Raw genomic sequence first — 14,380 nt, forward strand, 5'->3', positions numbered from 1 at the left:
GTACCTTGAAGAGTACAGTCGTACAGTACAATAGCTGGCATACAGGGGCTGGCATCGAGTGAACAGGCAAGGAGAGTTACTGACTGGAGGAGGGAGAGGAGGTGGGAGATGGTGGAGCTGAAGGATCGTCAGCAACAGGAGACGGAGGGCGAGCTGCAATTTCACTCACGCCTGACGTGGATGGCACAGGTTCTGGGCTTGAAATAAAGATACTGTACCACTGTCCTCTCTACAGTATTTTATAGTAAAGTACACAAAAGCACAACCACTCGTAGAGGATGCACGCACGTGACAACATACGTGAGACACGTGAACTAACTTACGTGATTGGACAGGCAAACACATGTTCGCACCTTTGAAAGTTCACAACTTGAAGGTTCGTGTGTAGGAGACTTACTATATAAGAAATAATAATCATATTCTTCTATTATTTCTTATAAATGAGTGCATTAAAAAATAACTAAAGTCAATTTAAACTTCTTAATCTTCACCTTGTGATTTCTCTCATGTTGCTAAAACATTCCTGCTTTCGCTTTATTGATTCTGTCCACAACTGTGACTGATGTTGTGGCCCTGCTGTTTAGATTCTGGAAGTACCAAGATAGTAATACCGCTGTCAAGTGTAAATTTGGTTTGGGACAGACACATTAAACATATTTACATAACATAACATAGTATATAATATGTTATATATTATTTATATAAGTATTGTTTGTATATACATTTATATATATATGCACACACACACATATATAAAAACAAGTATATAAATAGCTTCTTGAGTGCACAAAGTGACGGGGTGCTTGGGCTTGAGGGCAAGGTTGGAATAGGTTTCCGAGGTGGGTCGTTGGCAGGTGAGTAGGAGTTGGGTGGGGTGGGATGGGTGGGAAAGAAAAAGAAAAGCCATTCCAGAAAGCATTACACATCATCCACAAAGGCACCGTGGCGTGAACAGACTCGTTACGGAGCACTGTGTCTGTTTGGTGTGGCTGAAGTATGGAGTTCATGGGAGCTGGAAGCATAAGGTTGGAGACGAGGATAAAAAGGCTGAGTAGTGGTTGTAAGAGTGTGGTCCCGTATTGAGATTTGGGTTTCCTCTTCTAAGTACTGGAGAATCCCTAGGGATTTATAAGTGAGGGCGTGATGGAATTTGTGGTTTGGGAAGAGAAGTAGCAGAGGGATGAAGGAGAGGGTTGGTGGGAGAAGTTTTCAGAAATAAAATGAAAGGGATCTTTAACCCATCGTGTAGGAGAAGATGAGGGAAAGGAGGAGGTAAAGATGACGATTGTGTCCTAGACGACTGGAAATAACAGGAGTCAGGAAGAGTGTGATTGGGGAGGGGAAGGAAAAGAGTCCGTGTTTGGTTGCAACTTGTTCAAGAGAGTTAAGGAAGGTAGAGGAAGACATGCCCAATACACAATTGGAATGTGGGTCTCAGGAAAGAACTTGAGCTAGAAATGGAGATCTGGGGACTCCAGCCCCATCAGTGATGGCTGAAGCCAGGGGAATGGGTGAGATCTCTGTTGGAGTGAGAACTGGTGTTCGTATATTTGTAAACACTCATTAATGACGGCTTACAATGTCCGTATATTCCTCTAAGTTTGATTCCCTGTTTTTACTACCCACTCTTGGAGAATTGTCCAAGAAGTAAACTTGAAGTAGTTCTAAGTCAAATCCCAGAGTTCTTCCATCACCCTGGCTTTCTGGTGTGTATATGTTCTAGCTTAATTATAAGGCAGTGGACTATTATCTATGATCTGGAGAACTCTTCAGGTGTTTGCTCAACGTTTGTCAAGCTTTAAATGTAAAACTCATGTTTCAGCCTCCTTATATTCTCTGAAGAATTAAGAATCAATGCTGTTTGTAGGGCATCGAGTACTTACGATGAAACACACCCTTGGTTAAGTGGTTGTCCTACGTGATGGTGTGTAATCCCCACAACAACCTGTGCTATTCTTACTCCCACTTTACTCCATTTTACCCATGAGGAAATGAAGGCTGTCAAGAGCAGCGTCAGGTAACTTACATGAACTTCCTTGTCCAGGAATGGCACTGCCAGGACTCCGATCCAGATGAATCTTGCTCCAAAGTGCCTCCTTGAGACACAACGCCTACTGCCTCCTCCTCCAAAGGCTCTTTTTATCAGGAGCATTCAAAGACATCTATTGGACAGGGAGTACAAACCTTACTTATAGAATCAAACCTCTTGGCTGTGTTCAGATCATTGAACATTCTTATAGCACAAATAAAGTTTTTTTTTTTAGTGCCATTTTTTAGTTCCACTGAACATCAGAAGTTTTTAATTTATTTATTTATTTTGGGTCTTCGTTTCTGTGCGAGGGCTTTCTCCAGTTGCGGCGAGCGGGGACCACTCTTCATCGTGGTGCGCGGGCCTCTCACTGTCGCGGCCTCTCTTGTTGCGGAGCACAGGCTCCAGACGCGCAGGCTCAGTAGTTGTGGCGCATGGGCTTAGCTGCTCCGCGGCATGTGGGATCCTCCCAGACCAGGGCTCGAACCCGTGTCCCCTGCATTAACAGGCAGATTCTCAAACGCTGCGCCACCAGGGAAGCCCCCACAAATAGAGTTTTAAGTATTGGTTGTTTATTTTGATGTTAGCCACGCTAAATAATTCACTAATCAGATACTCATTTTCTGACATGGTTGTCAGTGATCTCAGGCTCCTTTGATCTTTGTCAAGAATTAAAATACTTTCAAAGTTTTATCTGGAAGCAGCCAAGATACAAATATTTGTAAGGACAGCGATCTTGCCTCAGAATCCCACTGGGAAAGCCTGCTAACCACCATATGCAAGGAGAATATGGTATAGTAAGTCCCGTTAGAGCTTTTAGCGTCAGGCAGACCGGAGTTTAAGGCCCAGTGACACTGCATGCTAACCCTGGGCTTCGGTTTTCTTGTTTGTAAAACTAAGGTAAAAATAGTATTCACTTCATAGGGTCACCGTGAGATTTAGTTTCAAGTAAAACATTTAGCATTATGACCCATAGTGTGTGTGGTCCATAAGTATAATTGCACCTAATGAAAACTTGAAGGGAAAGGAAATACCTGTATAACATTTTAAAATCTTAGAATTGAAACTGAGTAAATTCGTTAAACAATGAGGGAGCTTCATTTATTCATTCAAGTCGCCCCTACATGCTGAACTGACGTTGGGTCCTGGGACCATAAAGATGAACAAGGAACAAAATAAGACACAGCCCCCAGCCTCCATGTGGTCAGACTCTAGACTCTGCTGAACCCGTGCTTTGAAATCCACTAGATATTTTCCGGAAGGCGAGTCATTTTAAACAAGGTGTGGCATGGCACCTTTGAAGTTTCAGAAATGGCACACATAAGAGGGAGAAAATCTGTTGGGGAGAATTTATGGTCTTTGATGTGTCCTTAGAGTGACAGGCTCCTGACCCCTGAGAAAGGGTTCTATTAAGGGTCAACAGTACAGCGCATTATCCTGTTGACATACCATAGTACTAGACAAGGGGCACCTTGTTCAGTTGGCAGACAAAGATATTTCCAAAGAAAGAATTGTGATCTTGAAAGCAAACTTGCGGTTACCAAAGGGGAAAAGGGTGGGGGAGAGGTAAATTAGAAGTTTGGGATTAACAGATATACACTACTATATATAAAATAGATAAACAACAAGGATTTACTGTATAGCACAGGGAACTATGTTCAGTGTCTTGTAATAACCTATAATGGAAAATAATCTGGAAAAGAATATATATACATACATATAGATATGTATGTTTATATATAATCACTGTGCTGTACGCCTGAAACTAACACAGCATTGTAAATCAACTATACTTCAATTAAAAAAAAAAAAAAAGGATGCGGAAAATAAAAAATGACCTAGAGGGGTGGTCTCAGAACAGGAGGCAAGTGAAAGGGGAAAACAGCCCAGAAAGAAGGCTCAAGAGAGACAGTTTAGGATGACACTTAAGAGCACAGACTTCAGTGTAAGACAGAGCTTGGGGTTTAAATCCTTGAACGGTTGCTTGACTTTGCCAAGGCTGATTTCTCATATCTTAAATGGGGATACTATAATATTTAGTTTGTAGATAGTTGTGACAACACATTTCAAGTGCCTTTTTTTTTTGATTGACGTACAGTTGGTTTACAATGTTAATTTCTGCTGTACAGCAAAACAATTCAGTTATACATACATATATTCTTTTTCATATTCTTTTCCATTATGGTTTATCCCAGGATATTGAATATAGTTCCCTGTGCTATACAGTAGGACCTTGTTGTTTATCCATCCTATATATTAGTTTGCATCTGCTAATCCCAAACTCCCAATCTATCCCTCCCCTATCCCTCCCCTACCCCTTCCCCACCCTTGGCAACCACAAGTCTGTTCTTCAAGTGCCTTTAAATAATAGGTCCCAATACCTGATAGAGCTCAGCACCATCTTCACCATATCATGGCCAGCATCTCTGAGTGAGCAACAGTAACTCAGTTTCCATATTTGCTTTGCATATGTGGCAGGATTATTGTGGAAGATAAAATCCAGACGTATATGTGAAAACATGAAATGATGTGAGTTTATGGAATTAGTTTATGTCACCATCAAATGTAACATTCGCCCCTTTGCCCATGACACGGTTGGGTAGATAATCAGAACTATATTAGTGCTATAGAAAGCAGAGTGGGGGGAAAAAACCAGCTGGATGGTCCTCAATAACCACGATGTGGATCCTGACCCTTTCCCTTTCCCTGACAGGCACTTCCTCTTCAAGACGTCCTCGGGAAGCACACCCCTGTTTAGCAGCTCCTCTCCGGGATACCCTTTGACCTCAGGGACCGTTTACACACCACCACCCCGCCTGCTGCCCCGGAATACCTTCTCCAGGAAGGCCTTCAAGCTGAAGAAGCCCTCCAAATACTGCAGCTGGAAATGCGCCGCCCTGTCGGCCATCGCCGCGGCCCTCGTCTTGGCCATCCTGCTGGCGTATTTCATAGGTAAGTCAGGGCAGCTGTGAGCAGGTGGGGGCCATGTCGCCGACTTGTGAATGTCGAGGGCCTCTGTTGTCTGTACCGTTGGCTTGTTGGCTCCTGAAAGATGTAAAAATGAGTGATGGATGGGAGTGCTTTTTTCCTCCTGAAATCCATTTCAGTCTGATGAGTTCCTCCTTCATGATTCTAAATGACATTTATCAGAAGTGAAATTAAGCATCCTTACTGTATTCTCTCTTGGAGATAAGTTGAAAATTGTCATTCCTGCCAACCCATCCCTCACTCCTCAAGTAGCCTTCTGGTCTCCTCCATCTTGGATTTTAACCCAGGTCTGTGCTCTGACATTCACGCAGCATTGGTTAACTTCAGACAAAAACCAAATAGAAGAAGAGAAGCAAATCAGCACGCCTAGAACATCATATTGGATGGAAAGCCAAAGCAGCTAGATGATTTTTAGAGCTGGAGAACAGAAACAGGATAGAGAGGCTAGAGCACCCAACCAGGTCTTCATAGGGAATCAGGTCACCCAGACCCAGTGGATCTTGCCCAAGTCCCCTCCTTTGCCTCTGTCCCTGTAGCCTCAAGTCTCATCCCGCATGCTGCTGAATCTGAGTCAGGTGCACCTCCCACGCCAGCTGTGATTCTGGGTGGGAGCTCAAGGTATGACTTAGGATAGCAGATTGGTGAAGTTGCTGGGGTGTCTTTCTTTGAATGCCAGGGATGCTGATTTGCATCCATGGGATGTGGCCTTGTAACTATGGGAACCAGCAGATGCCAAGAGTTCAGGGACAGGGTGCCCCATGCATCTGAGCATCCTGGGCTCGACACAAAGCCTGCCCACAGCTCCTGGCCGCAACGAGGCGCCCTCAGCACTGCTACTTTGTCACCTGAACTTGCGAGCGGCAGGTCTCCTGGCCCGGGCCGAGGCCACGGTGACATTTGTTAAAGTTGATTTAAAACACTTGATGGTTCTGGCTTGGTCTCAGGGTTGCTCTGTCAGGCCTCTCCAGTTTGGCTGTGCCACGTTGCAAAGCAAACCTATAACCCAGCAGCAAAGAGACCGGCTCTGAATCAGCTCGTAACACTTACGCTGAAACCCTTCCTATTTCCAAGAGGGAAAATAAAAACCAACCCTAACCATTCTGGTTTTGCCCTTTCTCCCAGGGTAAGCCCTCCCTTCTCTCTCACACTTCCTTCATCCTCCGGTAGCCAGCAAGAGAATAAGCTGGTCCAGAACTTCCCAGACCATTGTGCCCAAGCTCGCCTGATGACAGAGGAGGGGGACTGTGCTCCCCCAGAGATCTGGGGCCCTGCCCAAGGCAAACCATGACAGGCCAAGAACTGATACGAGGTTTTCACTCTCTCCCATAATGTTGCTATGCTCATCTTAATAGAGAAAAAGGTGTTTTTACAGTCCTCGTCAGTTGCATCTCTCAGGAATGGCCTCTAGAAGTAAGAAAATTGACACTCCAGGGAAACGCACCATGTTTACCTGGGGCTTTGCAAACACCTTTGTGCTCTAAACCCCAGCTCTACATGTGGGCTGAGGTCAGATACCCACACACCCCTAGTTGAAGGTCATGTCTGCTTCTCACTTACCTCTTGATGAAGGATGGAGTCATGGATTGACTCGAGGAGGGGGAAAGGCATCTGTTGCACCCTCAATCACCTGAGTGGAATCTTTTGTATCATTAAAGGTAGTTTTGTGTGCTTCCCCAGGTAGCTGTTGGGGAGGAGAAGGGGAGGGGTTGGTGGAAGCAAATTGAACATGTCTTTGGGGTCCTGGCATGATTCAGCTTTGTGTCAGAAACTTCAAAAAGGGTCCATGAGCTCACCTCTCAGGCTTATTGTTCTGCTGGGCCGGTGGGCACCATGAAGAGGCCCAAATATGGAAATTGAGGCACTGCCTGCCTCTGCCAATACCATCCCTTGTGTACCTCCTTCTCCACTCGCAGGAGAGGGATAGATGGCTAGTGCCTGAGTTATCGAGCTTGATAGTTAAAATATAATACCTTTCTGTAGGGTGATCATGGAAAACCCTGTAGCGAGAGTTTAATGGTTTAATTGGGTGTGTAACTTGTAAATGATGGATTAGGAAACATATGTGTATCCTCAGTCTGGAGGCTACTGGAAGCTGGACCCGACCATCTTAGGATGGCTTATTAGTTTATAATCCATCACTTCCTATTATGTATGCTTTAGGTAAGATTATGCTTCGACCCTGGAGTACTGAAAAATTGCTTATGACTCAAAATGAGTGATGGAATGGGCCGATTCACCCAGCAGTAGTGGTGGTGCATAGAGGGCTACAGGGCTACTCTCCAGAGGTGATGACGGGTCTGCAAGCATGGTGAGGGGTCACGATCTGGAGGACTGGTCATGACCCCAGGGATGCCTTTCTCCTTAGCTTTAAAAAGTTGTTCTCTTTCTGGGTCTTGGTTTCCTAAGTAAAACCTGGGAGTATGATGGTTATTAACGTTCAGAAACTCCAGAGTATGGTGAGGATTAATTAATGTGTATAAATCACTTTAAAGATGAAAGGCAGTATATTATTTATTACGGAGCTGCAGGGACACAAACAGTGCATTGAAAACACAGAGAAAAGTGCCGTCAGGAGCAACACGTGATTGTGCCTACCTAGAAGACAAGCCATCAGGGAGAACAGACGGACAACGTAAAAATCAAAGCCTTCCTGTTAAGGAGGCCGAAGTGTTTAAGGCCTGAGCCCACACTAGCCCGTACACGACCCTGTGTTCCACTGGAACATGACAGGTCCTGAAATTGAAGCGTCTACTGCAGGACATTTATGGACAGGCACTGGGTTCAGGCCTGCCAGGAACTGCAACAAATAGGCCAAATTATCTTCCTTGCATGTTGAAACCCGCATGAAGTCTTTCCAGAAATGAGCAATTTGGAAACGTTCAGCCCCATGACAAATTCTTCCATAGACCCAGCCTGTGGGTGGGTGTAAATCAGCATAACACCAGCCCTCTGGCAAAATGGAAGACGTGAGCCTTTACCAGCTGAGGAGAGGTCCCCCAGTTCCTGTTCACACAGCTGAGGTCAGAGATCTTTTATGATACACTCTTCCAGCAGATTCTCCCGATGCCAGATTCTCCCAGTGTACGAAACATCCTCAAATGAATTCCTCTGAAAAGCTGCACAAACCACTAGGGGACTATTTTGTGCGTTACTCAGCCCCTGGCCCAAATGGTTCCTATAGGGAAGACGGGTTGAGAAGAATTTGGCTGTGAAACGCAAGAGAGCTTCCTGCTCAGGAAGCTGTCTGTTATCCTTGGGCAGCTCAAGTACTTTCATTGCCTGCAATGCCAGAAATCCCTCTGGATCCCTAAGTTTCTAAATCATGTAACCAGCGTAGTGTTCCTCACCTGTGTTATGCCAACTCTACCATGTTTTTATCCTTATAGGGTACATACAGTAACTGGTTAGAGTCTTCTATTTGTTTAGAACTGTACGCTTTTCCATTTAAAGCACTTTTATATTACTATTAAACTTGAACCATACCCTCAGCCCCCAACATACACTCTGGCAGAAAATGAAATTGGCGTATTACAATCATTTGACAAGAACTGATGCTGAGGCTCAGAGGGTCTCAAGTCACACGGCTAGTTAGTTGCAGGGCCAGGACTAGGCGCTTGGTCTCCTGATGCCTAGTCTAACATCCTTCCCTTGACTGCTCTCTACTAAACATCACAGTTGGCCATATTTCCCAAATACTGCATAAAACCTCAGTCATCCTTTTTGTAGCATCAATTCACCTTACCTAATTCTGTCCTTATCAGCAAGGGAGAGTAGTTGGTTCCCCTCCTTCCTGAATTCGTCTTCTAACGAAGTGTACAAAACCCACATCTCCTTGGTCTCCTAACCTGTCCTCATATTTCTGCTTTCCCAAATATCTTCTATTACAGAGACCAGAAAACTTTCTGTCAAGAACCAGATAGTAAATATTTTTGATTTTGTGGGTCAAACAGTCTGTTACAACTTCTCAACGTTGCCGTTGTAATTCAAAAGCAGCCACAGACAGCGTGTAAACAAATGCGCATGGCTTTGTTCCAGGCGTCTTTAATTGTGGACACAGAGATTTGAATTTTATGTACTTTTCCTGCGTCATGAAATGTTATTCTTTTGATTTTTTTCAACTGTTTAAAACGTAAAACTCTCCCCTAACTCCATGTGCCGTTGCCAGAGTTTGCCAACCCCCGTCTGATTGTATTACTGTTCTTTTCCTAAGAGTACCTTTTCAGAGTGTTTCCACCTTTATCAAAAGAAAAGAAAACAAACAAACGAAAACATAATGCTATCAAATTGGCTAAGAGGCCACACATACGTCCACTGTAAACGGAGCAGGTGATTGCCTGCAATCCCGTTACATAATGAATAATTACATCTGATTTTTGACCCAAACCAAAAGTAGAAAAAGCAAGTTCCTTTTCTCTTTAAAAAACTTTCTATAAGATAAAAATTTCCATCCCAACAGACTGCTTGAAACACTGCCCCAACTCATGGATGGAGTAGAATTGCCTAGGAATTTTGCCACATACTCACTTGTCCTCAATCTTCAGTTACCATAGGTGTCTCTGCAAAACCATTGCCTGTTTTTAAAGATGACTCAGTGCCTGATGCCTAGTTTGTTGAGGTTTTCTAAAGGGTCGTAACAATGCGGGGTCCCTGAATGACATCATTGCTTTCTTGTCCCAGGTTAACATTGGCTAGATCTCATTTCCTTAAAAGGCACCAACGTTCTTGCAGGGCTACCCCCCATCAAGGAAGAAAGATGCTTGCAGTGTATGACTTTGCTGTTTAAATCCAGATAATCCTCCAGATTCTAAGATGAGCGTCAACAGAACAGTTGAGCATGACACAGGATTCAGACCGTCACCCCCGAGTAAAAACAAGTCTTCTGTCAAAAACTCTTCACGTGGCTGGGAAAGGAAGGGTGGCAGAGAGAAAGATAAGAGCATTTATGTCATCCTAAATTAGTTTTTAGCTCTTCAGATCCCTGCCAAACTAATATATATATATATATATATATATATGTGTGTGTGTGTGCGTGTGTGTGTGTGTGTATGTGTGTGTGTGTGTGTGTTAGAAAGTCACCTTGTCTCTTTTCACTACAGTAATTCCTGCCAAATATGAAGTACTATGTTTTAAGTAAGCCGTTCACCGCTCTGTCTTCTGCCACTCTCACTTTGATCTGGGAAGAACGCGGGCCATCAACATGTCAGGATGTTAAAAGTGTGGTAATTTGGGGTGCTTTCAGTTTCTTTTGAAAACAATGAGAGATTATTTTCTATGGAAACTAAAAGCCTACAATGTGTTTAAAGTTGCTACACTTGGAAATTGATGTGTTGAGACTCACAGCTGATGAATCCTGCGTTCTCAGCTGCTATTTTGTGTATTCCCATCTTGCTGAATAGAGCAGGTTTGGGGGGAAACATAAAGAAAATGACAGAAACTGATGAGAACAGTCAGTTTAACCTGGCATCCTTCATGAGGACAGAGCCTAGGAAAAATGTCAGCTCTCTCTTTCAGACTCACTGCTCTTTGACTATCCAGAGAAACACTAAACCTTCCCCTCCTGTATGAATTCCAGATTATATATTTATCTCCCATTATCTAAAGGGCAAAATGCTAATGATGATGTCTGGACAATCCGGCAAATAACATTTCCACCCAATTCCCCGGCCCCAGACGGTCCAACCTCACAGTCGTCCACACAGAGAAAAAGAGAACTGCCCACAAGTTGTCAGGGGACCCAGTTGTGTTATCCATTCCATGTTAGTAGCAGACTTTTTTTTTTTTTTTTTTTTGCTGTACGCGGGCCTCTCACTGTTGCGGCCTCCCCCATTGTGGAGCACAGGCTCCAGACGCGCAGGCTCAGCGGCCATGGCTCACGGGCCCAGCCGCTCCGCGGCATGTGGGATCTTCCCGGACCGGGGCACGAACCCGTGTCCCCTGCATCGGCAGGCGGACTCTCAACCACTGCGCCACCAGGGAAGCCCAGTAGCAGACTTTTTATCTAATAGATATGCTCATGTGCTCTTAACCAGATAATAAAGTCCTGTCAGTGTCTCCACACTGGTGCGTCTCTGGCAGTGGGACTGCCATTTCCTAATTGTATACCTGATTTCAGAGTGTCTGTCGACTTATTACGGAAAGTCAATTAAGTCCTTAGCTAGGTCTTCATCACCTAGCCACCACATGGCAACATTTGTATCTCACATTCAACATTCAGAAAAGATGAGTTCCTCTGCTGAGGGGACGGAAGTGTTTTTGCTTTTCTCCCCAAGGTGCCCGTCAGAAATCAAAGTAGTCAGGGGTCAGATGGAGGGATACGTTAGGAGTCTGAGATTAACACATACACACTACTACATACAAAATAGGCAAACAACAAAGACCTACTGAATAGCACAGGGAACTATATTCAATATCCTGTAATAACCTATAATGGAAAAGAATCTGAAAAAGAATAGATATGTACATATAAATATATATATATATGTATATATAATTGAATCACTTTGCACCTGAAAGTAACACAACATTGTAAATCAACTACACCTCAATAAAAAAAATAGTAAGAAATAAGAAATCAAGCTAGTCGGCCAATACAGGGCTTTCCACCCTCCTGGGTGGACTTGATCGGTGAGGATGAGGACGCAATTTTTGGTTCCAACTTAATAGAGCGTCTTAATGCAAAACCAGGAAGGAGGGAGTAAGTGCTATACCCCAGGTTCCCAAGGACCACAGTAAGGAAATGGGATACTGTTATCATCTCCCAGCCCAGGACTTCGTGCCTCCATGAAGTATGTGTCGGGTGGGTGAGGATGGAGTGTCCACCACCTGTCCCTTGAGTCACCATGCAGTTCGGTCCTGGACTTCCTCTGTAGCAGTTCTCTCTCTAGTAGTCATTGGTCCTGAAGCAGTAATGAGACATTGTTGTCTCTGTCTCCACACACTCTTTTTATTTGTCTGGATCACTTAGGGGGGTCACCAAGCGCACAGATCCCCATTTCCTAAGTCTTTCATTTGTTCATTTATTTGTACTTGTTTCCTGATTTAAGATTCTGGGCACAGCTTTGAATGTACTGTAGATAGGTATTATTTCATCCTACATTTTACCTATAACACAGTTGCAGAGGTTCTCGCCCTGCCTGGGTAATTACAAAAGAAACAGCTTGTTGTAATGGAAAGTACATACTTGGGCTTTGGTGTCAGAGAGACCTGGGTTCAAATTCTGATGTATATACTTAAAAACCATATGACTATGGGCTTGCTGTTTAATCTCCCTGCACCTGAGTTTCCCATACAAGAAAACAGGGATAACTCCTACCTTGTAGAGATGCTTCAAGTATTCCCTGAAATGATACATGCATACAGTTTTCTTCAAATCCAATATGTCATCGTGTATGAGAAGTGTCATTATGGTTCGTATCCCCAAGGAGAGAAAAGGTTATCAGTTAAATATGGCGTGATTCCTTAGCATTTATAGTATGTATTTTTGGAAGGAGGTAGACACAGACCACCTGAATTGATATACAACCCTGTGTATAGATAGGTCCACAGTCACACCAGCAGACCAGTGTGCTGCCTGACCAGCCTCAGTTGTAAGAAAACACTAATTTTGAAGGAGCGTTCTGATTCCAGAGATGTGAAAATGTGAACAAAATTTGAATCTTAGAACTGGTGAAATATGGTGGTACCTGGCATACAATAAAAGCTTAACTAGAAGGAGTTATTGTGATTATTGTATTGGTTACCATACTCCTAGGGCAAGTCCAGTGAGAAGCCTAGAACAGGTCCTTGGGTCCATTGTATCCTCAAAACAGTGCCTAGCACCTTGTAAGCACTCAATAAGTATTTGTTGAGTTAATGTACGCTAATTAGGGTTAGGGCTGAGTTGAACCATGTGTGGAGGGCATTTGTCAAGTACCCAGAATCCCTGATTTCTAGTTTTACTCGTTCCCCATGTCAAGGGAAGTTGCTGGCTCCCTGATGTTGTAATTGCCTCTGTTCCCAAATTGCGTCTCCAAGTTACAAAGTGTTTAGGCAAAGGAACAGTTAAGTTAGGTGGGCTGTGTAAGTACCACATTGAAACCCTCTAGCAGGAACCTGTGATTCCCTGAAATCAAGAGAGCTAGCTGAGTGAAACTGGGAAGTGCTTGTGTCTGGTACACAACCACCGTTTGGCACTCACATTCCAAAAGTGTAGCAGGCTTCAGTTGGAGTTCAAGGTGAAGAAGCAAATAATGGCATAAATCTGAAAGTCGGCTGGCTGCTTCTCCGTAAATGAGGATGTGCTAAGAAATGAGAGCAATTGCTACAAGGCAGCAAGTAGGGAAGGGAACCATTATATGGTGAATTAGGTCTGTGTACACAAGCCATACAGAATCTTTTGTGCTCTGAAATGCCCTGTTTAGCAGTGTAGCTCAGAAACTTGACCCCAAAGCAAACTTTTAAAACATTCGTATTTCCCTTGAGGTCACCTTAAACCAGACTTCTTGTGTCCTTCATGGAAAATGCCTTTAGACAAAATTCATAACTTGTTTGTAAAGAATAGACACTCGGAATTTTGGCCTGAGCCCTTTTGTCATCAAAGAAATCTTTTATGAAATTGATGTCTCATAATAAGATACTCTGCATTAGGAGAGCAAATGGTCCATCAACTATATTAATATATTTAATATTACCATAAAAGAGAGGATAATGCATTGCACGTTCCACTAATTTCATTTTTTATCTTACTGACTTCTAGCCTTAAATAAATACGTAAACATCAGAATGTTTCAGAAAATAGTCCTAAGCTACATGTTGATAAGAAAAGAGCTTTGCGGAGGAAAATAATGCCCTCCATTCTTGGAGAGAGAAAGGAAGGTATACGATATATAATACGTATCATCTTTCAAAGGCGTTTTCTTTTTTTTTTTTTTTTTCCTAAAAATCAGAGCTATGGATGAGAAGGGAGGAGCTTTGCCTCCAGTCTTTACATTTCTTTCGTCGTTACTGCACAGCGGTTAGGGAAGGTCCTTCCCTTGGGATGGGTTTTCATTGGAGTTAGGTCATTTACGGGAAGATTTGTGCAAACAGGTTTGGCACTCCCCTTAGGGACTCTGATCTTTGTAAAAGAAAGGTATATTGCCTTGCTTTGGCCTTTGCAGTCATGATGCAATTCTATCAGTTTGCTTACTTACGTTACACCATGAGCGTTTTAGAGGCACGTTAATGAAGTTTAGATTAGGCTTGGTCATATTCCACAGGGAAAGGCAGTGTGTCAAATGCTTTCTGTTCTTCAGACCATGATAAACAAGAGGACATCTTTCAAGGAAGTTCAGTGTGCCCTTGAGTTAGATGCATTTTGGAAATGGGCTTTAAGGCTCCCTTATG

General features: G+C 43.5%; 1 protein-coding gene across 1 annotated transcript in view; it reads left to right on the plus strand.

Annotated features, from left to right (window-relative positions):
- TENM2 (teneurin transmembrane protein 2) overlaps positions 1-14,380 on the plus strand; it is a 1,157,329-nt gene that overhangs the window by 865,489 nt on the left and 277,460 nt on the right. The window contains 1 exon segment of the mRNA XM_060144169.1: positions 4,743-4,981. Within this exon segment, the coding sequence (XP_060000152.1) occupies positions 4,743-4,981 (239 nt within the window).

This window comes from Lagenorhynchus albirostris, chromosome 3, assembly GCF_949774975.1.
Source record: "Lagenorhynchus albirostris chromosome 3, mLagAlb1.1, whole genome shotgun sequence".
Classification (NCBI taxonomy): domain Eukaryota; kingdom Metazoa; phylum Chordata; class Mammalia; order Artiodactyla; family Delphinidae; genus Lagenorhynchus; species Lagenorhynchus albirostris.